General features: G+C 40.9%; 1 protein-coding gene across 2 annotated transcripts in view; it reads right to left on the reverse strand.

Annotated features, from left to right (window-relative positions):
* The window catches only part of inpp5a (inositol polyphosphate-5-phosphatase A), a 161,943-nt gene that overhangs the window by 55,794 nt on the left and 78,753 nt on the right, over window positions 1–27,396 (reverse strand). For both annotated transcript variants that reach the window (XM_030441809.1, XM_030441810.1), the window contains exons 5-6: window positions 7,677–7,740; window positions 5,687–5,790 (exon numbers count right to left, since the gene is read on the reverse strand). In XM_030441809.1, the coding sequence (XP_030297669.1) occupies window positions 5,687–5,790; window positions 7,677–7,740 (168 nt within the window). The remainder of the gene's footprint in view (window positions 1–5,686; window positions 5,791–7,676; window positions 7,741–27,396) is intronic.

The following is a 27,396-nucleotide window of genomic DNA, read 5'->3' on the forward strand; positions in this document are numbered from 1 at the left end:
CAGAGACGTTTAATCACGATTTAATTTAAAGAGCCATTAACTACAATCGCAGCATTAAAATCCATCACTTCCTTGACACCCGGCCCCAGATTGCCCCATTTCCTCCACGTATGACTGATTGACCCCCTGCTTCATCGCTTGCTTATAAACACACTTACATAACACACATGCACACACAAGGTGTAAACACGTAGAGAACTGTCTCAGTCAAGTGTCATACATGCCAGAAAGTAAAAAAAAAAAAAAAAATACACTCTGTTTCACCCAATTTCAATGCTTTGATTTTGTAATAGGTGTTTGGTTAGGATAATTATCTTGTGCAATCAATCACAGCGCAGACGAAAAGTGTCTTTCTCTATTGGGTGACATGATGACATCATGATTTGGTTGCTGCAGCTGATATTGGAGCAGAGATAATGACACAGATGCTGTCCAGCCCCATTTAATCTCCTGCTGAAACATCATCATCATCATCACGCCTACCCCTCCTTCCCTCTGTCACACATGCACGCACAAACGCGCATGCAGGCGCGTGCACACACACACAAATACATCTTAAAACAGATGCATTTAGCCACTACACTCATTGATTTGCTATGCCACCATTATTTAGAATAGAAGACATATTTGAATGAAATGGATATATGACATGTAATCGCAACATATATCAGGTTGCTATAAAGAATCAGAGGAAGGGGATGATGGCAGGAGTCAAAGGGCATCGGAAAAAGGTCACGAGGCTTGAGGTGACATTGGCTGACCTTCCACAGGTCAGCGATGGCGTCTCCGCCTATGACAGTGATGAACGGCGGCTACACAGTGGGTCACATCCAGGGGTGTCAGGCAATACATATACGTGCTGACCACAACACACACATAGGATGAGACAGAGACAGACAGGAAATAAGCAAAAAAAGGACAAGATGGCACAATGGGGGGGAAGTAGAACCATCAGATTCACTTGAAACTGGAAAACACTACATAAAACTCCCCAATTGTGACCAATGGAAAATAACGCTCCTTTAAAATGTCAAACGTGACAGTCTGAACACACACACAACCCTACTCCAGTCCTTGTCCAAAACACCCTCCCGCCACCATTTCCCCAGTCCATCCCGTTTGATTCTTTGACCTTTCTTATATTTCAGCTCAAAGTCCGACCCCCATAAATAATATTATGGCGGGGGTTGATGTTTAGAGGGGGAGTGATAGAAGAGTGCAGGACAGGGAGGGGGTTGCACAAAAGCCCCGTGACAGAAATGCACTGTGAGTAATAAGTAATACACACAAACGCTGATTGATTTGAGCCCTGCTAGACAGTCACATTTATCTTTATTCCATCATCCAGGGGGGCCGATCAAATAAGAGAGGGCCTCACATGCAGGCTTTATGTGACTGGACAGCACACAGATGTATGTTTGTGTGTGTGTGTGTGTATGTGTGTGTGTGTGTGTGTGTGTTTGGATAAAGATGCACCACAAATACAGAGAGTTAGAATTCAGTCAATGCATGAAATGTGGTAATGATTGCTTTACGTTGGCATGGCTTTAAGGACAACATTTTTGCACAGTACACATTCTAAATAGTGCTTGCAATATACCGATATTTATGATTATGTGAATATCGTCTGAATCGGTGTCTCTCAAGGTTTTTATGTATACGATCTAAAATGTTGCTGAAAAAATATTATACGAACCACATAACTTATTTTCAGTTGAAAGGGACACTGTAGAACTTTGATTTGGCTGTTTATGTTTGCGGACTCCGTTTCTACCACTACCACTACAGTGAGTTTTCATACCACAATTTGAGAATAGTAGATGTAAATATTTCAAACAACTCTTTATATCTGTTTATATTCTTTTTGTAGGTGATGTTCAGACGGAGTAACTAGCTAGCTAGCTACTACCTAGCTAGACAGAAGCGAGACGCTCTATCTGCACCTGAAAAAATGTGTTCTCACTAGTGTGGGAGGTTTTTTTGGAAGAATTTGCCTGATTGCATTTCTTTTTCCATATTATATATAGATACTGTTAAAATATCATCATCATCGATCTGATATTGTGATAGCCTTAATTCTTAAAAAATGTAAACAAAATTAAAAATCATCTATACGTCCTGGAAAACTCAACATTTTCAAAGAAAAAGGATTGATTTAAAGTGCACTCTAAATTGGGCTTTTGTAGTAGTATTCAGTCGTGATATCAAGATATGTTTTCTTTCTGCATACAAGAAATGAGTGTAGAAAGCTTTCATTTAGCTTTCATTCCAACATTATCGCCTCATTTATGAGCTCCTTGCAGTCTCATGGATCACGTCTGTCACGAGGAACAGCATCTGTGTCACAGGTGTCTTGTCTGGTGATAAACGCAGGGAGCATTTTACAAGCAATGCCAGTTTAAATGACTTCATCTCCTTAACGTACACATCACATCTATGAATCACGTGCAGCGTTTTAAATCAAAGGAGGAAAACATGAGGGAAGTTAACTTTCATCGGGGGCAGAGCTCGAAAGTAATCGCAGCCCTGTATCAGCGCTTACTACAGAGGGCACTAAAAGGGGATGAAAAGTCAATGCTTTTATGGACACGCTCTTGGTGCCAAACAACAAATACAAACTCATATGGATGTTGATCTACAGCCTGTCCACTATTTCCTTCCCTACCTTTTTTTTTCTACAGCTGTGTAAAACAATCAATAGCAAGGGCACATTAAGGTCTGGGTCGTATACTTTATTTATATAAGGCAATGACAAATCCTTATGATGCAATGGTTTTTTGGAGGCGTGTATTACTGCGCCAAACAAATAAATATATTAATGCCCACTGGGGAGGCGGAGAGATTGACGGAACAACGGGAAATGACAAGCCGTCCAAATCCATCATGGCGACCTTTCAAAAGAAATGCGCCTACTATTTTGTCCACTTCCTTCTTATTCAGCATTTCAATTAATGTCCCGGCTTCTCTCCCCTTCACTTACAGCTATAACTCAAGGTGGGATTACGGTAAGAACCGATGTTATGCATATGGAGGGGTTGTCACTTAAATCAGAATCAAACTGAGAAGAGAGGGCCGTGAGCGGGAAGTGTGAATGTTTACCCCAATATTTTATCTAATGGCGGTGAGTTTTGCCATTTTAAGCGTTGAAACAGAAAGTCATGACAAGTACGACTTCGGTTAAATAGAAATGGATCTTTTCAAAGTGTTCAGTAATTTTATCAGAGAGAAAAAGGTTTGTTTGGTTTAATTTGTTTAATTTTCTTCTTTATTTTCTGATTGCTGTCTTTCTGCATTGATTGGACAGCACATGTTGCACAATAGCTTTAACTTTAATAATCAAGTCACTGTCAAACATTTAACCAGCTTTTAAATTAAGATTTTTTCTTTGTTTTAAATCAATGTCAACTGAACATCTTTGGTTTGTGGACAAAATTAGACATTTGAACACAACACATGTTGGGTTCTGGGAAATGTGGCGGATCACAATTCTATAGACCAAATCATTAATTGACGAACTGACAGAGTGGAGCTTCTTCTAAAAACATTTACTCTTTGTTTAGTGTCATAAATGACAAATAAAGCAACACTTAGGAAGCTGGAACCAGCAGATGCTGACATTTTTGCTTGAAAAATGACAAAAATAATTGATTATCAAAATAGTGTGATGAATTTTTTTTCCATCGATTATCATCTAGTCACTGCCGTCTATAGAAGATAAATCCGTAACTTCCACTCTGCACATACCTCCGAATGATTTGTATATATGGACTCACACTTAATGTGTCACCACTGGCACCACTCAAGTGCAGTGACATGTACCGAGTGACATTTGTTTTTTCTCTTTTATATACACAAACCAACACACATACGCCCAGCCCTCCCACCATGATGTCATCAGTCCCTCGCCCACTGACACTTTATTAATGGGGGACCGTAAAGGTAAGACACAAGCAGGGAAACACACACATCCGTCTCACAGCGGCCACCTGAGCTGTCTGCTGTCATTCTAGCCTTTCTCAGAGGGTTCTGTCTTACAAACTGGGTCAATTCAAATACACATGGCTGTTCTTTTAGTTATAACCATGTTAACAAGATACCTTCCCCCTGTGTCTTTTCTGGTAACTTAAATTTTCTAGTTCAGGTATCTTTTCACACTTGTTACAAAAATGACTCCACACATCTAGGGCTACATGACCCAAAACTGAGAACCGAGACTCAACTGGTTTGGGACTCCGTGTGGCATTCTGTCCGGTCCAAGATCCCTGTGTAATAGGATTCCTCAAAGCTGCAGATGGATGGCAAATCTAGGCGGTTTCATCTACTAAAAGAGGGCATAAATCACCAGCGGAGGAAGCGGGGACGAGGCAGGGGTTATCACCAGTCTGCCTCCCTCATGAGAGCTTTGCATTAAAGCATTAGTGAAATTAATTCATCTTTCATAAGAGGTTTGAGCAGTATCTGTGATCTATGATAACAACCAATTTCTCACTACGGAGGGGCCGCAGGAGGGGAGGAGGAGGAGAAAAAAAATACTCGGCGACCCTGATAGACTACACAAATCTGCTCTTTTTAAATGGGCTAACATTATCTGGAGTGCTGCTCTCTGGAGCATCATCCCAGATTCATATCCCAGCCGGGAAAGAGGCATAAATCACGGGGCAAAACTTTTCTCATCTGCCCCCCCACCGCCTCCTTTCTCTCTACATCACTCCCCTCATCCCTCTCGCACAGTGCCATGCCAGGTTTGTTTTGTGGTTTTCTTTACTTGTCCTGTTAAATGCAGAACAATGCTTCTGCTGTAATCATGTTAAATGGCTTGGCGCCTCAATCAGTGTAATTGGTTTTAGATCATCTCTGGAATTGGAAAGTGGGGAAAAACCTGAGATGTGAAGATGTTTGGGTGCGTGTGTGCGAATGCATATGTTTGTGTGTGTACGTCTGGGGTGGCTCAGGGTGGGGAGTCCTGCAGTGTGTGAAAGAGACGGAAATTGGGGGGAAGTGTGTGAAGGGGCCGTATCCATCTGTTTTGCATATATTTGCAGAGGCGGCCGTCGGAGCATGGTTGACAGATGAGTGGGGAGTGCGGGGATGACACACGGGCGGCCGTGCTCTTTATTACTATATCAGCACAGCTATGCTCAGCGCTCAGCTCCCCTCTGATGGCACACCGCGTTGAAACCAGAAAACTGAATACAGCGCGGTGAGCATGGGACTGCTCCACGGGACACGGCAGACACAACGAGGAATCTCTGTTTCATGATTTGAATTTGTCTGCTTTAACTTCAAATCAAATCAGACATGTGTCACAAGACTTCCTTGAAAGCAGAAAAAAAATCAATTGGACTTTCTGACATATTTTTAAAAAAGGTACATACTTCTAAAGTAGTGCAACGGAAATCTCTTTTTTTAATAAAGACTATTATGAAAAGACTCTAAACTTAAGGTATTTTATCAGATTTCTTTTGCAATTTTTTTCTCTGAAAAAAATGATTAATTAAATGACATGCGCTCGATCTCTTTTTCAGTTTAGCAGCTTTATTAAACCTGCAAACCTGTGTGTTAATTTGCCATGACACGTTTCCACCTCTAACTTTGATGTCTGTCAGTTCACGTCCCAACAGGAAGTTGTCATTAGACGACAACATCCCCAATCTGTCAGTCAAAGCGTGGTTATCACATTACCCACCTCTGGAAAGTAGTCCTGTGGAAACTTTTCCTTCTCCAGCGAGGGTGTGCTTTCTAGTGTGTCTGAGTAGGTTTCCTTCCCCACCACTTTCTTGAATTTCTTGGCTGAGGAAGAGATCAAGGTAGGATGGAGAAGAAGGGGAGGAGGTAGAGAAAAAAGTGGGGAAACGGTTAAGTTCATTATTGGAGACCCCATGTGTGAGTCTCAATCTCCTAATTTAATCAGAGCTCACTGAAAGCCTGAAAGAGCAACTTTGGCTTCATCAGGCAACTGCACCACCTGCTGGTCAGAGTGAAAAACATCTGTATTCAGCTGGAGAAGTTGAGGGTAAGAGGTCACAGCATGGGTAAAATTATAATATAGGTATATAATGTCTCTGATCTCACAGGAAGAGTTTGTGTCATGGTAGGTTCCCTCTGTATTCACAATAACTGCATGTCATTTTCACAATACCTACTGCATGTGGGGTACATACTCATCTGAATCGAGAGTCAGTCTAATGATAGAGGGTGCTGTATGTTCTGAGTTAGTCTTCTGTGGCGTTTTAAACTACATAAATGAACTTCAGCACTTAAGCAGGACCAAAATGACCAGAAGGTCCATAATTAAGCTCAGGAACATGCATTACTGCAAAGGGACTTGATTAAACACGTGTGTGAGGGAGAGTTGGAGTCAGTTAGGGCTGACACAACATACTATATACAAAAACTGAACGTAACAGAGCTGCAATTAATCTTTTTAGAAAAAAGGTCTAAATTTTCTCATTCCTTCTTAAATAATTGTTTTTCTATTTTTTCTACTCCCTGTGGCATTAAACTGAATATCTTTGTGCAGAGGATAAAACAAGATAATTGAAGATATCATCTTGGATTTTGGGAATCACTGATAGACATTTTTCACCATTTTCTGACATTTTGAAGACCAAACAATTAATCAAATAACTGAGAAAATGATAGACAGATTATTTGACAATGAAAATATTCGTTATTTGCAGCACTACATGGCAAATATCTACAAAAGTATAGCAATATTAAATAGATTTGACTCATTTTATATGTCAATGTAGTCGGGATTAAAGATCAGTTTATAAAGCAGTTATTTAATCTACTATAATTTTCACACATTTCAAGGCTCGTGGGGACACAATATTAAAATCTGTTTCAAGTCGTAGTTTGTTTTTACCTCAGTCTGAGTATTTGTTTTGTACTGTCAACCCTTTTTGAGTATTATACTGAACTGTAAGCTGATTTTTAGACTACTATCACTTCAATCTGTATATCTGTGTTGCTGCAAAACCACCAAAAGAGCAAAAAGTATTTCTTAATGAACATCCATTGGGCCTATATCATGGAATAAAGTCTAAGTGGGACATTTGAGTAAAACAGAGCCATTGTTAATGTTGTTAGTAATATCTGTGCTTTTTCGACCATGACAAGTCAAAATGTCTGCTGGGGAACAACACAATCAACTGATATACACAGAAAGTACAGTAGTTTATGTAACTCTGACTTCTGACTCAATATATGAATACATGCGTGGTCTTCTCCCCTCTTGACCCCTTCCCTGCCTTCGCCCTGTCCTTCACTGGGGTAACTGGTGATTATGCTGACTTGGGTCTAATAGGAAGCGAGGCGCCTCCACATCTATATCCCTTCTTTAATTAGCGTGGCCACCGGACCCCAGGGGCCTCTGACACCGCAGGCTGATGAGACCGCCGTAACTGTCCAATAACCCGCCACACACCATTACTGTAGGCCTGAAATCTTATGAATTAAATCCTAATATTAATAAGCATTACCATTCTGTCCCCCTCCCGTTACATTACCCTCAAAGCCAATCTTAGCTCGCTAGTTTTGATGGAAGCGAGAATAGCCTGCAAATGGTTGTGTGTGATATGCAGGGGTGGGATGAGGGGGCAACATGTGAGGATTTCATTTCTAGACATTGGTGATGATGTATATGTGGAGGTGTGCTGGAGGGGGGCACTCACCTTTGAAATCAAACTGGTGGATGTTTTTCAAAGACTCGTGGATAAAGTAGAAACTTCCGAGAGCCTGCAAGAGAAGAAGCGTTGGTGAGATAAGACATGTTTGCCATGAAGCATTCCGTACTTTCTTCTGGATCCGATCCGCTCAGGATTGATCAAATCCCTTAAAGATTCTCCTATGAATCTATTATTTTGGACCAGGTTATGCTAGTGCTGCTCGGCCTTGCTTCCAATTTTTCCCAGTGGCCAATCGTGGTATTGTAGCAAAAAATTCAAGCCCAAAACCATTTTCCCAAAAAGCATCATTATAAATGAGACATCTAGAAAACTGTTGACAGGAAACTTTAATCTGTAAAAAGAAAAGGGTAAATCATGACTTTTTCCAGTATGAATTTGTAAAACTTTTCTTGAGCCAAGCCGAAAAGCTACATAAAAATCTGTGACATCATCACAAAATTGAGTCTGGGCAGAGCTAGAACTTGTGGGAAGGGACATCAGGAAAAAATCTACACAGTAATATATATACACAGGTATACATAAATATGTTGGGCACTTTTTGAAATTGTGTCTGTGTGACAGGAGCAACAATTTAGTGATGATAAAATGGCTGACATCTTCATATTGTAAGTTTGACATCCGAGATATACTGTCCATCAACTTTAACTAAGTTTGAGCACCAAGCATCAATGACTTAAACCCAGAGCCTTCTCCCCCGGCTTGAATGGATCTAAAAAAAAGGGAATCCGGATACAGCATCGGAGGCAGAGGCCCGTTTTTCAATGAAAAGTAAAATTACCATAGTTTTCGCATTGTACGACCGGTGTGCTCTCTAGAGCAGGGGTCACCAACACGGTGCCTGCGGGCACCAGGTAGCCCCAAGGACCACATTAGTAGCCCTCAGGCCTGTTCTAAAAATGAAAATTGAATATTGACATTATCTGTTCCCCACCTTGTTAAGTCAATGTTGATAATTATTGTGAGAAATCATTAACGGGATCAGTGTCAACGTTTTACCCCTTTGCGTCTAGCCGGAGGGCGGAGGGACAGCGGTCATGTCTATGTTTATGTCAGACAAAAATGTACCATGCAGTCCCAGAAACAATGGCACTTTCTCAGCTTAACTATGGTTGCACTATTTTATAACTAAACACATCGAGTACCTTTGTTTACATTTCAAGTCGAACTACAACTTCCTAGAGGAAAGATTTATAATTTAAGATGACTTTTTTTAATCAAAAAATGATCAACAGGTACTCTAATTAATTATTTGTTTATTACTACTTATTACTGAATCGATATCGAAGCATTTAAGTCAATATTGAATCGAATCGATATTGAATCGAATTGCGACCTAAAGAATCGAAATCGAATCGAATCGTGAGTTTCTTAACAATACCCAGCCCTACTAGGCACCATGTTTGGGTCCAGTTACCAGTTCTGTTAAAAACCTTTTCAGAATCTGGAATGGCTGGAATCTTTGGATTCTAGACATGAAAGTAGGAATATAACTCCCACCAACATTTCCCACCATCGTATCAAAATTTCCACCCAATTAAGAGCATTAATTTATCACATTTTTCTCCAGTTTCCAAAAACCCTGCACGTAACCTTTCAACAATGTTGAGCGTGCGAAGGATTGACCTAATGTGAGAATGCTTGACTAATAAACTGGGCTTAAAGTATAGAGCCTCACTCTTTAACACACTCCAGAGCACACTTTCCATAGCTGCGCTCAATGGGAAGCCACAAACACTACACACCATCAACTACACAACAACAGGTGCAGCGTGCTCTCAGTACAGTACACTCAGCGCAGTTTCTGTACGCTCCATTCTCGGGCTCAGAGTCCTCTAATGTGGCGAGTCAACAATTTGAGCTTTCAAAGGACACATTCAGATGGACTTTTGAATGAGCAAAGATCAACTTCAATAGGCTTAAAATCTTAATTTTCCCTGTGAACAATCAGGAAACTTTCCCAGTGGGGGAACAAGCCAATCAAAGTCTGTGGGAAGAAGCGAGAGTCGTGCAGAGGGGGATTTGATGCGGTTCACAGTCCACTACACTGCTTTCTGTTGCCCTCTTTACATTTAGGGCAAATGGAGGCAAAGCTCAAGCTCAATCCCCTGTGTCTTTGAGATAGCAGACCTTTGGCTTGGGATAATTCTGAGTCCGCCCTCAAAGAGAGAGGCAGAGGGTGCTGGGTAACTTTTACTATGAAGACCAGAGCGACCACATTGAAACATGGCAAAAAGACAAAGAGAGTTAGACAACAGCGAGGTAGGAGATCAAAGATAAGGGCAGGTATGTTTCTCATGCCCAGTTACAGTAAGAGGAAGAAGAAGGATGGAGTGAGGTTGGAGGGGCGTGATCAAAAGAAGGAGGAGACATCAGTAGAAGAAAAGGCTGTGAGGATGTAGAAGGATTTAGTCTGGAGGGTTTTCCTTCGTTTTTCCCTATTGAGGCCGGGCACAGACGCCTCTCCCTGACACACTGGGACAGAGTTTGGGTCCGGCCTCTGCATTATTTATGAGCGCCGGCACATCTTGAGATTAAACATTTGCTGATTTGTCAAAAGCACAAACATGAGGTCCTGCCCATCTCCTTGACATATAAGTTCAGCCGACGGAAAACACTGTCGCACATTTAATTGATGAGAACAGCGGCTGGTGACCTGAACCCCCGCCGCGCTCCCCTCCCTTCCTCCCTCATTCCTTCTCCTGCTCTGACGGAGGACGGAGAAAAAGGGAAAAGGAAGGGGGGGGGGGGGGGGGGGGTTGTGTATATGAGAGGGGACGGCGCTGGGTGAAGGCAGGACTCAAGGTCACAGCTTCCCATTGCAAGAGGACGGCTTCCAGGAAGGCCCCGTACACTTATTTGCGCTCGCTTGTCTTTATGTTCTCTTTCACCTTAAAGTGCCAACAACACACTTGGAGACAGAGATGGATAGCAAAACAGACCAGGGGAGGGAAAGCCGTGCCATTTGTCAAAACGGTGCCACTATGCTAACTGCAGCTGTTTGTGTGAATATTTCAGCGGGTAGTCAAGTAAAAATGACAAGTTTGAAATATGACACATGGGAAATTATGGAGAAAAGAGGATATATTTCACTCTATTAGAAATTAAACTGCAGGACTGCAATCTCTCCGAAAAATCAATGTACTACTGTAGAAACAATTAGTCAATCAATCAATTGATCCACAGAAAATGAATAAACAAGAATTTTTTGCAAGTGACTCGTGGTTTATAAAAAATGATTAATGGTTTATTGAGAATAAGATTCACTGGATCCAGCTGCTTGAATATGAGGCTCTTCTGTAATTCTCTGTTAATATAGTATAAATTTATTATCTTTTGGTTTTAAACTGCTGAGCTAACAAAAAACAATATCATAATTTCACCTGATGCTTAGGAATAATTAAGTCACAATCAGTCACTAGATTGATTAGTCAACCAAAAAGAAAATTAACAGCAAACTATTTTCATAACTGATTAATAATTTCAGTAATTTTTCAAGCAAAATTGTCAAATATTCGCGCTTTTCAGCTTCCTAAATGTAAGGGTTTGAATATATTTGTCATTTATGAAAGGGAAAGGAGCGTCTTTGGGGTTTTTGACTGTTGGTTGGACAAAATAAGCAATTTGGACTCCGAGAAATTGCGAGGAGCATTTTTTACCTGTTTTTGACAGTTTATAGATGAAAACGATTAATCATGAAAAAAATCGTCAGATTTGGCAATAATAAAAACTAGTGGTACACGGCAGAGCTCATACCTCTGCCAAGGTCTTACAATTCCTTTCAGTTAAATTAAGCCTAATCACTCTAAATTTTAAACCATCCATAAATGCTTAACTATAATTTCAGACTTCCACATCTTAGATCTGTATCAAATTGTACCTCACTCATATACCAGCCAGCTTAATACACCTGTTTTTTTCATCACGATCTATGCATTATTACCTGACTAATTAACTAAAATGTTAAAGAAAGTGAGAAAGACTGGATCAGTCCCTTTATCTGGATCTGCACCAGAAGTTAAAGGAGTCTAATCTGGGCCGAGACCCATCTTCTATCCAACTGTAATCTAGTTTTTGTGTAATCTTGCTGAAAACATAACCTCCTTAACTGAGGTAACAGTTGTTAGTTGCAGGGATTTTTTGTTGGGAATTTTTCACATGAAATATATGAAAAATAATTGCCCAAAAGAGTGCTCTCAATTGCTTAAAGAAAACCTGGGCTGGACCCCAGAACCTGATAAATGATTGCAGGGAGACTTCAACAGCAATCCTCTGAAAATGAAAATAAAAAGCTGACTAAAGAAATGAATGATTAAAGCCTTCACCTAACTCCAAACAGCCACCGTCTCCCTCTCAATGGAAGCCGGTCTCTCTACAGGCCCAGAGTGTATGGAAAAATGAAATGAATATGACATCAAACAAATGATGAATCAATTTTCAAATAAATGATAAACAACTATGCTTAAGTGGCTATCCGTGTAATCGCAAAAATCTACTTAACCCTCCACCCTAATAAATATTTATTTGACATCGGGGTTCAGAACCTCGCAGCTGCTCTGCTCTCTCTCCTCTCTTCTGCCTCCCTCCTGCACTCTTCATGAAGAAGCTATTATATTAGCGGGGCACAATTAATCCATTTGTCTCCGTACATGACAGCCTCAAAATATTCATTAGGGCCGGACTGCGCTGACAGGCCATGCTTATCTTTTACCAGTAGCTTTACAATGGCCTGTGTCAAACGTATGTTTGTCACGTCCCTCTTTATTGATTAGCTGCCAGATTCACTTGAAATAATTAAAAGTATATTTTACATATTTATAAACCCCACTGCCATGGTGGCTACTTAATTTTCCATTAGTAAAATGCAGTCTATTAAGTGCAGCATGAGGGCCGCGGGGAGGTAAGGGGAAATGAGTAATCACCATAATTGTAGACAGAAAGACAATAACCAGGCTATAAAAGCTGGGCTTTATGACTCGTTCTGGCAATGCTATCTCTTATCACGAGTTGTATTGGCTACACAGCTCACAGATAAGGGCACACTGACACGACGGAGGCTCAACTCACTGTCCGCGTGTGTGTATGTGTTCGTGTGCAGTTGACATTTCCGAAAACCCCAGCAGATACGGGCTGAACAAGTCCCAATAGACTGGCCGGTGGAAAATAGAGACTTGAGAGCTGCAGTACATAGCCTGCATACTTTGCTCCGCTGAATGCTTTATCGATACCGAGGGTTGCAAAAATTAGTTCTGGCCGATGAAGAGAAGCAGGAATTCTGTGACCTCTGAATAGATTTTCTGCGTTTAATGTGAAAAATGAGCCATAAAGCAAACATAAAAGTAATAATTTTTCTTCAAGGTCTCACCTCCAATCTGTGCTAAGGGAGAGTGGCCAGTCCCAGGAGAGGTGACACATACACACTCCGGTGTCATCACAGTGTCACTGTACAACTTCCGAGGGTAATGTTCTGCTGTCCCCCAGACACTAGCAAAGTGCACGCTTATGGGTTTGTGGAGCGGAGCTGTGTGTTCAATGAAGGTTTTAATGGGAAAATAGATGATGCGCTCGTGAAGCACTTTAACTAGGGAAGCTCACTCAAAAGATGTGAACTGTGGCAGAATATGATGGTTTTTATTAAGATATTATCATTATTCTTTTTTTTAAACTGTTCAGGTTGAACGAATACAGTTGAATTTTATAAATTTTGTACTATGAGATGTTGTATTTCTAAGTGATGATTGGATCCTTTTAATGATACCGTCTATCTTTAAATTAATGTTCATTGTGGAAACAGAAGTTAGTACCTCCCATGCAAATCGGGAGATAAATTCTCTTTGAATGGGGAAGGATACAATCTCTGTGGTCTTATGGTCAAGGTTTTATTTTTCATACCAAAACCTAACCAATCAGCATTAGATACAGTATAAAATAATACACAATATTATATCAGTACACAATACTATGCCCGGTATTGAGGGGTTTCTGTGTGCGTTTCTGGACTGTTTCTATTCCAGTTTACAAAAAGCCTTTTAAATCTTTTTCTGTTTCTGGTGGTGCTTTGTTGACCTATAAGCATAATCATGTTTTGTTAGAGTACAGCTTGTAATTTTTGCACATACCGGAAACTATAATAATTACTTTTAACTGGAAACATGACATGGAAAGTACACAAGCAGTGAAAGCCATCAGTTAGCAGAGGTAATCTAACTCGCTTTATTTGAAGGAAGATCTGAAAATGCTGGTTACAGTACTCAACTGAAAAGGAAGACAGAGTGTTTTAGAATTAATCTGAATTCTCAATCAACATAATTAAGTAGCCTGTGTTTTCCCTCCTAAATTCCCCAAATCCCTGGTTTGTTTGTAAGCATTTGGTAGTTTTCTTAGCTTTCATACTTAATCATACCTCATTAAAAAAAAGTACTACTAAAAAGTATGCACTTGTATGTTCTTACCCTTAGCAATTAAATCATAGCACTTAGGTTTCCTTAATAAATAGCAGCTACTATGCTCAGACAAGGGCTTGAAAAAAGTTACTATTTTTTTCATTCTTACTTTGTCAACAGTGATATGCTGTAGCTTCTTTCTTGTGACAAATGTATTTACTGTAAGTCACTTTGGACAAAAGCGTCTGCTGAATGCCCTAAATGTAAATGTAATTCATAATTCTTATTATTGTTCTTAATTGAATATCTCGTAGTTTTGGACTAGTTTGACAAAACTAGCAATCTGAAGATCTGAAGTCATCCAGGGCAAAAACTGGCAGGAATTTTAACTATTTATTTAAACTGACATCTTATCGATCAAACTATTAATCTAGTAAAAAAGTAAAAAAAAAAAAAAAAAAAACACAAAACAAAAACAAAGCTTAACTCTTTATGTAAAATGTGATTTTCAACAACAACCCATTTGGGTGAAAATATTTATCATTAAAGACTGACGTTTCAAGATCTTAGAAATTAATTTAGTGAATAGAGTCTCATTATAGGCTGAGATCAAATGGCCAAAACTATGAAAATAAGGTAATTTGTATAGCCACTGTAACAGAAATACCCTTTGACAACATTTCCTCTAAGGCGATACAGTACCAGTATCTTAGTATTCGGACTACAGGCTTGTTACGGCCACCTCAGAGAAATATCTCCTCTGGGTTTTCTGTGGCATTTTGCCCTCCAGACAGCAGGGACAAAATGGGCTGTTTTCCAGTTTTTATCTCATTGCTCAGAAATGCCCAGAGTCCCCTCATCTGTCAAATCACGAGTGATGCCACACGTCCGCATAAAGCTGCACATAGAAACATGACTACAAAAAACAACACACGTGTGCACATCACACACACACACAGTCTTATCGGAAAAGGTCAATCAGATGTGCTGTCATGACGAAATGGTGTTGCGATATATCAGAAACACATGCTGCGTCAAAACAGCTTAGAGGAGGAGGCAGAGACATAAGCTCTGACTAATAGGTACATGATATCCTCATTAGTCACTAAGCACCAGCATTCATACATTCTAAACATACTCCAAATCAAAGTGTAAAGGCTGAATCCTCTGGCAGACAATAGAGCAGCATGCTCTGTGCTCTGACAGCCACTGAATGTAAGAATCCACATATCATGATCAGCCCTCTGTGTCCCAGCAAGGGAGCCATTGATATGCAGGATTGGGGGCTAAAAGAGCACCTTCACAGGAGCCTCTCTGCACAAATCTCCAATACTGCACAAACAGCCTGTTTGTCATCCCCGGCAAGGAAAACACCCCGGCACAAAAGTGAGCAGCATCAATAGAGATGGCGTGCTTTTTCCGCCCAGAGATACAGATGGAGAAGCCTTAGTATTTTCTACCCCTCCTGAGCCCACCGCCCACCCCGGGCTGCCATATGTGTTTGCCAAGGCCCTCTCCCAGTGCCATTGATTGAGTATTCAGAGTATTGAGCCACAGTGTCTATTATTCATCAGCTGCCTGGAAAGCCTGACTGGATACACAGACAAAACTCTCATTAAAACTTCCTCTGTCACTTCCTGTGATTTGAAAGCGCCTGAGTGTTGGAGCCATCCGTCACGTCCAGAAGGAGCCCTTGTCTCCAGGGTGTGTGTTTGTGTGTGTGTGTGTGTGTGTTAGGAGGTATAGGTAAAGAACTTAGGGAAGGAATTAGACTGTTCGAAGATATACTAAAAGGAAACATGTTAACATAAATGTACTCATTTATTTCACAATAATTAAGATTTAAGTTTAGCTTACTCCGCTTAATGCTCTTCTGCTGTCCCCATGAGGGACCTCATGAGCAAACCTTGGAAGAAAATTGGTTTACATGGTAAAGCAGGACTCGTATTGATCCCTTACAATTAAAACAAGAAGAGCAGATCCAGACCACCTGAACCTCATTTTGACTGGGATTGTGGCAACAGTGGAGATAATACTGACCTGCAGCATCAACATATGGTCAGATAAAGCTTTCATACAGAAGTGCTGTAATAATTCTGTAACATAAGCTTACAAAACCAACAAGACTAAGATTCTTTAGGCTTGCTAGCAGCTCTGCAAGGCTGTAATGGTTACTGCAAAGAAAACCAAATACATAATTAAATCAGATAGATAAACCAAACTACTGGGCAAAATAAAGTTTTGACCTGATGATGAATGGAGTGATCAACATTTCACACTGAGCCCGACAGATAGCATCGGTTAGTATTGGTTAATCACATATTTGTGTGGGTGTATATGTTGTTCAATATGCAGACCATCCAACATTGCCATCCCTAAATCCACAATCACAAACCACTGTATTTACTGAATTTCCCAAACCCAATTTCAATCCATCCATTTATTGATTGTCTATTTCAAGTGAACCCCCACTGCCATACAGAACAGTTATGATACCTGTTATTTTAGCTCTGTAGACTCCTTTTGGCAGAGTGTTTCCGGGCTTCCACTTCATTATTCTAAAATCTCCCAGAATGCAGAGCGACATGCGCTCATGATTGATCTCAAAACCAATGATTTTATTTTCCTTTGAGGAAAATATTATGGATGGGTCTAAACAAGGCATAATTGGCCAAACCCACGGCAGCGCCTGACCTGCCAACAATCCAGACCCACTCCCAAGGTTGGCTGCCTCACTGGGAAATATTGTGCATTAATTTCATTTAGTCTCCCCTCCAACATTCAATGGTAGAAGTTAATTAAATTGCTTGTCCATTGTGTTCATCCACTTACAAAGTTAATGATATTGTGCCGGGGAATTAAAGAGCGTTTTATAAAGCGCACGGGATGGGAGCTGGCAGGCACTACATTGCCCAGTTGAACCCTGTCAGTCGGCGGGCTTCTGGACCCCCTAATTAGCGGTGAAATGGATGCTTCCATCTGCCAATTTCCTGCCATGCTCATCAGTCGTGCAGTCGCTCCTCTAACCTGCCCGGCAGAGGGGTCTAAAGCAATAAAACCATCACAGCAATGACATTCAACAAAAAAGAAAAGTGAATACATGATATGACTCAGACTTTGAAAGAGCTTCTTATAATGCCTGGAGGGTTTTTTTTTTTTAGCTCTAGACCACATCAGTGGCTTCTTCAGCATAATGCAGACGGAAGAATTTGATAACTTTGTTAAAAATATTTGATACACACGGAAACAGCACCTCTGCTCTTTTTTCAGAATGGGTGGTCTGAATAAATTTCTTCTGATAGATCAATAAAAAAGAAATGTGGTGGGGCACATTTTAGTGTAATACATGCTGTACAGTACGACTCCAATCCTAATTAAAGAATAACTATCTAAATTCAATGCATCATCTCTGCACAGTTGCCTATTTCCAGAAAGGTAGCAGTGGCCTGTTCACTACAAAGAATGATTAATGCTCATATATATTCTAGCTGCGTATTTACTAATACCATGTTGCTACTTCAGCAGCTTTTAACGAGGACATAAAAACAGAGGATCAAAGTAAATGGGATTACACCTGTGGGGCCTTTGCTGCCACTGACCTCTTGAGGAGGCTGTCCTTTGCATGGCAGAGCAGTCTGTAAATTCATAGTGAAAGGGAATTAAATGAAGCCATGGTGAGGGTGTTTATGCTTGCAGCTTGACAAAGGTACAACTCACATATGAGATCAGCTAAAGCCAGTGGTGATGGATGTTCACCAGATTAAAATGTTGCTCCCTCTGGTCTCATTCAAGTTTAAGGCAACAAGAAGTTAAGGTTACTGACATATTATCATTATTTGAGTAAATGAAGGGACTCTGAACCTGATTTTGGCCCAAGTATAAACCCAAGGCAATGTCACCCATTGACCGTATTTGGATCTGACTGAGAACCCGAGGACATGCTGCAGTACTGAGTTGTAAATCACAAGGTAGACATGCCCAAAGGCATAACCAGATTTATGGTCAACTTCACTCTAAATTGGACCATAATTTACTAAATGAACATCATGCGCTACTAAGGAAGAATTGAAACTAATGATTGAGACAAAAAACTGATTAGGAAACTCTTTACTAAGGTCATAAATCAAGTGGGAAGTAGTGTAATTTTCCCATAAACTTACATACAATCAGATGTTTTGAAACCATTGGAGTTGCCCCTGCTGACTATTAGAAAGAATGCAGGTTTAAGGCACCTCCAAATAAGCTTAATTTGTCTTACACGAAAGCTCCAATCATATTTTACACAGTCTAAGTTTAAGACTAAAACGAATCTTAAAGGGGCACTACACACATTTTACACATAAAGTTTAATTTACTTGTCATGATAAGTACTGCTTGGCCTGTGGTAACAGTTGTATAATATCTACAGTGAGTCTGAAGGGAGCGTTATGAAGTTTAAGAAAAATGACCCTGATAATGTCATTCCTCGACTTTAAACAGGCAGTTGTGGTTATCACGAGCCAATTGAGTCATTTGAGTTGATATATTTTTTCCAATTCCTTAACCCATTAAATTTAAATTGGTTAACAGAACGCCAAAAATAGTTACACGCTATGCCCCTTGCATAGTTTATCCAACAAAAGATGAAATCAGCTAAACTTTAATTTTGTTCAAATTAGTTCACACTGCACATTTAAGGGATGTGACTGGTAAGATGTAATTCAAAATGTTAGATACTACAATTTCAAGACAACTAAAAATCCCAAAGACTTCTACGTGGTTATTGGCTTTCAAATAATAACAAGAGTGAAGTGGAGCAGAGGTCAGGCTAGCTTTCTCTGAGCTCTTCTAGGTTTATATAAAGCTCTGGCAAAAGGGATTCTCCTGACTAATAAGAAGGTAATGAATAACTAATAGAAACACTATTGTGCTTTTTATAGTTTAGATAAACTGTGACAAACTGCAGTATGTCGATGGTATCGCATGTTACCATGGAGACACAAGCAATACATTTTCAATGGCTCACAAGGTCATAAGGACCTTGTATGTATATTGTGTATCGTATGTGTTTAAAAGAGTGTTTTAACCTAATTAAACAGCAATGTCAGGACTGCTTTGTTGTGTCGCATGCTCTGGTGAATTGAAGCTGATTAGAGCAGTCGAAAAAAAGCAAGCAGAACACTTTTAAGGTCAAACCAACCCAATGATTTAGACACAGCTATGTAAGATTGTTCTGTAACTTTGTAATAAAGCTCACGTCAAAACACTGCACGGCGCAATTTAATTATGACACAACCGCAACTAATACTAAAACAGGATGTGCCATTTATCCAGTGACACTTGTAGTTCTACAGGAAATTTTATGACTTTCCCCCACTAACAAGGTCAGCTTGTCAGCGTTAAATGTATCAGACATCTGTAATTGGGCATGAAAAGACCTTTCTTCTTTCTTCACAGGAAAATAATGTTTTCAAAGCAATCTTCAAATAAACCGCTAGTGTTGGAGGCCAGCATGGTAAAAGGCCACTTTCTTTAAATAATTACGCTGTCTGGTCTTGACAAAATCATCGTTTTAAAAGGGGATATGAAGATGATGAATATTTGCGTTATTAGATTGTTCCCAAAGATGAAAAATCAAAGTCAGAACAATTGAGGTATCCATTAGTAATTAAAGTGACATTACCTCCTCTCCATTTTTGCAGGCAGCTGCTTGGTTGCCAGAGCCATTATTCAATTGTTTCGGATGCTGGGGGATAAAATGCCTTTAATATACTTAGGCTCATTAATGTAAATCATATTTGGCTATGGATGTCCAATAATCAAAAAGAATATTTCAACTTGTAATTCCCCATCTGTAAAAGTATTCCCATTAGGGGAAGAGGCCCATGCAAATGACAGGTCTCTGAGCTCATTGATTTTTTTTTTTCTTCATCTCTGCATTTTGGAAAAGGCTGCTAATGTTGTCATGGACTGTTCATCAATCTATATTATTATCTGATTTAATATTACGCCTATTCATGTGGCCTCATTTGTGAAAGAATTGATTGAATTAGGATCATACAGGCTTGTAGGGAGAATGGAAGCAATATAATTTTACAGATTGCTGCTGTTAAATAAAGACTAAAGAAGTTTGAAAAGTTTTTCATAACGGCTGAAAGCACAACTTGTCTACTTTCTTTTAATGAACACTTTTTAAAATTTTACTGCATTTGTAGAAGGGAAGCACATGTGCACAACACTTGGGCTGAAGTGATCAGTGACATAAGCAACTTTCGATGTCAAATAATCAGTATTGAGCAAACTCAACCCTCCCAAACGACACTTGGGATAGCTGTCAGAGCTGTGATGTCAGCTGGAAAAGTAATCAGTCAGCTTCTGTCCAGAGGCAGCTCTGATTCTGTCCCCATCCCACGCTGCCTGTGGCTTGCTCATGTGGCCTTGTAATGACAAAGTGGTATCCTTGGCTGCCCAATGAGATACAGCTCTATTGCTGAGTCCCATAATGAAATATATTAGTTTTCTGCATCTAAGTGGCATTACTTTGTCACTTGTGAGACGAATTTATCAGGAAGGTCCTCATTTCTCTGTATCAAGAGCCCTTCCTCCTCCCTTAGTACAAACACAACTCTTCCCAAATGAAGGCAACATCGTCTAGATCATGAGCCATCTCGTGAAACATCTATAAAATACGACAGCTTCCACGACTCAGGGACAATCGATGGCGGTCTACAGCATCTCTTCAGGCCCAGAGGCCACGAGAGAGAGAGAGAGAGAGAGAGAGAGAGAGAGAGAGAGAGAGAGAGAGAGAGAGAGAGAGAGAGAGAGAGAGAGGAGTGAGTGAGTGAGAGAGAGAGAGAGAGAGAGAGAGAGAGAGAGAGAGCTCGTCTGAAGATCAAGCTGAGAAGTCACCCCATCAGAGCAGAGGATTCAGTTTTGAGGTCGCGTTCAGAAATATCATTTTTCTCCCCCTAGATGTATAAAAAAAATAAGCAGCTTTCTGTCTGTGTTCTGTCTGGGTATGAGCAGAGGCGTTCTCTAAGCACAACAGTGACCACAGGACCGTGAAGCTTTAGAGGAGTCTGCAAAAACACACGCAGTGGCTCGTCTTAGGCTAAGACGCCCGTCCGGTGGCTCTTTGTGGCCCTCTTTGTCTTTATGTAAAAACCAATGCTCGCCAATGATGTGTTATGTAAAATTCCCAGAGGCTTGATTTAAATGGCTGGATATCCTCCATGCTAGCTTAGTTATACTCCAGTGCATCGCCCCTAAGAGCACATGGACGCTGCATGAAAAGCAAATGTAAATGCAGCCTCAGCTTCTTAGATAACAAGAAATTATGTCATGGGTTTTTTTCCTCTTATTGTATTATTATAATAATAAATAAAAAAGAGTGAACAACGGAGGACTTTTCCTGCGCAGATGTTTCTTTTTTATTCGTACAATCGCAGCATCCGGCCTTTCCCGTGGCCCCTCTTAAAAGACAGCTTTAAGATGTGAGCGAGCAGAGGTCCGGTGCCAGGGGCAAGAGTGGCAGCAGACCAACGTCTGCTCTCCTGTAAATATCACACCCACAGAAATGTGGGAAGAAAAGAGGATTTGGAGGGGCCAATGCAGATCTGCAACAAGGCTCCTGGGTCGCCCCTTTGAGTGTTCGACAGATGACCAGGTGGTACTGTATTGTAAATCATTAGGTCACGAGGCGGCAGAGAAAAATAAGCAACGTACAGTGCATCTGTTACATCTGAGAACTAATTTGACTCGATAATAACCCTGACATTGGCTTTGCAGTGCCATCACTGTTTAGCAGAGCAGTTGCTGTGCACAAAAAAACGGGAAAAAATGTTTTTTGTAGTGGCCAACATTTGCCAAGGCTATGCACCAAAAAAACATTTACATGAAAATGTGAATAGTCTGAAGGGGTAGACCTTTTCTTCGTTACTGTGATACACTTACAGCTCTAGTCTTCATTTACATTCCAAAAAACGTAAAGCATGATAAGTAGAGTCTACTAGCTAACTGCTGGTCTTAGACCAGGTTATTTTGCAACCGAGGTTTTGTTAAATAAAATTCCCCGTCCACACGAGTGGTGTAATAAAAATAACCGAGAATAACTCACACACGCAACCGTAAAATCCGCCACCAAATGATGCAATATACGTGTAATACATATGCCAACGGGAAGGCTGTTTTAACCAATCAAAATAGTTTAAAACCGGAAAGGGGAAGCGTGGCAAATACCAAAACACAAACAACAATGGCGACTCGCTAGCAAGATGAGCCGTTTTTTGCATTAGGTTGAGCAGCTGGACATGACAGCCGAACACAGCTGACAGAAACAACATAATACATAACAACAACTTTGTCACGTCCATTTCAGCCTATCAAGCGAACGTTTACTCTAGCTAGATAACAACCTCTAACCACCTTCTAACTGTCGTTACTCTCTGTCTTCACATTGTTGTGCGTGCAATATTTACAAAGACACACGCTCAGCTCTGACGTAAGCAATGGAAATAATCGCGGTTGTCGGTGTGGACAGGTCCTAACTAGCCAGCGGGCGATTCTACAAGCCATCTGTTGTCAAATTAATGGCAACCTTAAACCAAGACTGACTGCTTGCTCCTATCCAATTTGTTTCCAAGCTGACTTGATAATGTACAAAGTTACAATCTGAATTGGTCTGTTTGTAAATACAGCAGACTATACAAATGAGCAGAGAGGAGTTAGATGTCTGTGTGTAACAAGTTTACTGCTAGCTGGGAGCCAGCGATCATGACATTTTATTTAATAGGCATACCATAGCAAATGTCAATAAAAAATAATTGACTATTAACTAATAACTGAAAGTGAACTCATTTACAATACAAAAAGCACCAGTCAACTTCTGTGAATAGCCCTATACACATTTTATTGTAGGCTAGTGCATCAGATTGGAGTCACAAACACAAACCAAATTCCTAATTTCTAATAAGAAACAGCACACATAAAACTCTAGTTTATCATCCCCTCTGCTAACTTGTCAGTCTGGTTTCTTTAGAACAGTATGTCAAAAACTTTTTACTCCAATACATAGGTAGAACAAATAACAAATATAGGCTCTGCTCCAGCAGTTAATGCAACACAGTGCAGGTATTTGATTGTTTACACCTGTGTTTGACAGGACTACATCTTTGCTGTACAAAAAAGGCCATTTTGACTCTGTTTTTTACAGCACCTTTTTGCCTCAACTTGTAGGGGAACCCGATACTTGACACACTCTAAGTCTAGACAGTCAACCAGCTGTGCTACCAGAAATATTGAATCTTCTCTCCGACAATTATCCATAGACGAAAAGATTCAACTCTCAGTAGCTAAGCATTCTGAGAAATGCCTCATTTCCAGCTGGCCAAAGAGTGCTTTGAAATGTGTTTTTTTTTTCTTTTCAGAAATGTAATTAGCCAGTTAAAATTAAGAGCACAAATTTAACTGAAAGAGCATAACATCCAATCTAATTAGAGGGCTCTTTAATGAGCTGGTAATTAGCTACAACATGGTGCACACAGGGTGCCTTTGTAGCTTGAACTTGTGCAGGGACCCTGCTGACTGGGGCACCCTTTGTGTTAGATTGGTTCCCACTTGGGAAGCATTACTCACTGAAATATGGTTATGCTTTGCTTATAAGACACCATTTGGTTATTTTCTGGGGTGAAGTCTTAAAGGAATTGAAACCATATGTTTTCCTCCACCGTTGGGCTGCTTTCAAGACCACAAATATAAATACATACAACAACAAGGGCAACACACCCAACCAACATTGGTGTGAGTGATTGTAGTCAATATATGAGCCTGTATATTTGCTTGATCAATCATAGGAGATGCTTGTAGGTGTGTGCATGAAACAGCGCTGAGACAATACATCATAAGCTATTGTGCGCTCCGCCCTCAAACAAATGCAGAGTAAGTTTCATCAGGCTGACTCTGGAGGTGCCATAGCCGCACGCTGCCTTTGTGTTTGCCCAGCAACGCCCCTCATCTGCTGAGGCCTGTCTACCTCTGACCTCCAGAACCTCACAGCGACTGCATTAATTTTCCTTACAAAAATCAATCGGCCGAGGAATGGGACAAGGAGGAAGGCCCTTGTTATTACACCGGGCAAGACACACCCTCTGACTGGGAGTGTACGGCTGTTTTTATAGGTAATAGTTTAACAGGGGTGGCTGCTAGCGGACAAAGGGATTGCTCATTTCCCCTGACCCCACAGATGAGTCATTCCAAATAAACGTACACATGCCTCAATTCATATCATTAGATAATGGGGCCTTAAGACAATTTTAGGGTTATTTGATGTGAAGTTGTTCTCTGTTACTCACAAGGGAGGAAAAGCATATGAGACTAATTTGTTTGGAAAGATGGCAATGGAGTGTTGGTGTTTGAGAAGGAAAACAATGCATTCAGTCAAGGGCAAGAGAGGGCATATGACTGCAAATTCCCAGCCATGTGGCTGTTTCATTTTTGTTTGTCTATTTATAGGCTGCCCAGCCGAACAGACTCACAAACATTCCCCAAAATCAAATTAGGAAATTATGAGGCCTATAATTAACCGGCTGTTTGGGCAGAGAGCATCAGCTTCCTATTTCCTAATGAAGAGCGAGTTAAAAATGATTTAATAATGCAACAAATGTGCTTTATGAGCTGTTAATATGTAGCACATAACATAAACATGACAACAATATTGGCTACACTTTAAAAGATCTGAATAAAGTGTCCATGGGGGGCAGGGTATGTAGTTACGGCAGTGAAAGAAGAAAGGCAGAGCTTGTGATGCCATTACTCTGACAGCAAGCAGGGGATCATCAGCCCAGGGAGGGAGGTGGAGTGACTGAGTGTGTGTGTTTAAAAAGGCCTATGTGTTTAAAATGTGCTGCACAATACCTGCTAATTCTATTAAGTGCCTCTGTGGTGTGGCTGTGTGGTTATGGGTTGATGTAAATGGACGGCTGGTTGACTAAACAATGCAATAGCATTAGAATAAGGTGATTGGATGACAGAGTTGAGTGGAAGGCCCAAGCCCAGCCGACCCAGGTCTTGCCAAGTCCATTACGTGTATTGGAGGCATCTTGATATCCGTCATGGGGAGTTGCCAGCCGAGAGAGAGAAGAGGTTGTTGTTTTGTTTAGCCTTCATTGTCAAGATGGCTTCCACCTCTCGGCATCCAGGCGCAGGTAATGCAATCAAATGAGGACCTCACAAACGAACCCCTCCCCTCTTTCAATCTGCTCAGAGACCTTTGGGCTGTTTTAGGGAACACTGGTAGTCAACTGGCTCAAGGACAGGCATAGACTCGAGTTTTGTTTTGACTTTGCCACTGAGCCATCACAGTGTGATTTCATGATGTGTACCCAATTCAATAAATCATTTTTAAAGCTCTTGACAGCCCAGAGTGGAGATAAACAAAAAAGATCAAGATGATGAGGAGAGCAAACAACGTAAGATATGTTGAGTTACTTCTATGATTGCTGTGTTTTGTCTATATGCTGATATCTATATTATGGCCTCAAATTCTCAGCTCTTACTAAACTGCAGGAGTGAATACATTTTTAGTTACCATGCACACAATAATAACATAGTTCATACATCAGGTGTTTGTAGTGTTCTGTTTTTTTTGTTTGTTTTTTTTTATTAAAGAAATTGCAATTTTTTACACTAGGGGTCTTGCTCAAGGACACATCGACAGCAGCTGATCATCAAACCACCAGCCTTACAATTAATGGCTGACCTGTTCTACCATCTAGGTAAAAAATGTCAAGCTTTAACGCGACAATGACATTTGATTCAAGATACATCAACAAACAGTCCATTTTCAATTAAACACTGTTGCTCTGTTCACACAAAAAGAAAAGTTTTAACTATTGTCTCACAAAATTAAGCATCATAAAATTAAATGATTACAGTGGGTAAAAAGTCAAACAGTGACAGTTGAAATGTGTCGTGTCAGACAGCACGTGTCTTGGAATACCCTTCCTTGTGTCTGCACACAGCCCCGGCTTTGTTCTTATCAGCCCCTCACTCGTAGAGACAGTCATTAAAAGCCCTTGTGTGGAGTGTGATTGTTTGAGTGTGTTCATTGGAGACAGGTGTCAAAAGGTTGTTTCCACTGCTATAATTACTCCACAACACAGCGCTTACCCTGGCAGCCACAGGCTTTCCTCAAACTGGGGAGAAATTGCCTGGATTTAATGTAACGATTTCCCCCCTGATATTAACCAGTTGTGCGTGACATCGGCCTCAAGTGAGGAGATCAATTCGCGGCAAAGTGTCGTCTCCTTCAGACAGGTCGGTGAGCCAGGATGAGGGGGAGAATCACGGACCGACACTTCCACCACTGGAGGGAGGGGGTGTTTGGATTAGAGGCTGGTGGCTCGCAGGAAGTGTCTCACCCTTGCTCTTCATGCCACTCCCTCCCTTCTGTACATGATACCAGGTATGGGGCAAGGTGCTCCCGGAGGAGGGAGGCGATATATATATACACTTAGGCGGGAGAAAGGTCAGGCGGGCTGAATGTGGCAGGCAAACAGGCAGTGGGGGTCTGGGGGCCTGGGGATGAATCACAGGAGAATTGGTGCATGGCAGTGAATGAATAACCCGCCATGGCTCCCCAAACCCCATTATTTCCCTCCTTCTCCAGCGGGGCCTGAAATTCATGTCTGCGCATGCTGCCAGTTCATTAGGGGGAGGATGTCATTCCTCTTCTGGCTGCAGCAGGACAGGCCAGGCAGGCCCCAGGAGGACCTGGCCCTGTTTAATTCCACATCAACCGCTCCACTGAGGGCCTTAATCTCTGCTTGTGTGATCAATACTATATCAGTGTAAATTAAAATGACAATTTTAAAGTAATTAAGCCTGTTAATGCTCGATTCAAATGTCATTATTTGCACGAGGAGAAGCAGATGGCTGGATTTGTATACTGTGTGCGTGCGAGGGAGGTTTTTTTCCCTCCTTTTCTTTGAAGAGGGGGGTAAATTACGAGCCATGTCCACAGTGACAGGTAAAACGCTTTAACTGGCACAGCCGCGGCCACCAAAAGAAGGGCTTAACAAAAGCAGATTAACTCTCCACCCATGCCAGCCCAGAGACCTCTCCAATTTCAGAGGAGGATAACCCAATTGCTAAAATCTGATTTGTACAAGCAAACCCAATTACGGCCATATTAGATGAGAAGTGGCAGGGAGAGAACGCTTGCCGAGGGAGGCAGGAAAAATAGAAAGGGGGGGGAGAGGTGGGAGAGGGCGGAGGGGGAAAAAAAAGAAACGTTACACAATAAAAATGCACTTAACTATAGAATGAAGCCCAGCAGTAATTGTGTGATT

This window comes from Sparus aurata, chromosome 15, assembly GCF_900880675.1.
Source record: "Sparus aurata chromosome 15, fSpaAur1.1, whole genome shotgun sequence".
In the NCBI taxonomy this organism is placed as follows: Eukaryota; Metazoa; Chordata; class Actinopteri; order Spariformes; family Sparidae; genus Sparus; species Sparus aurata.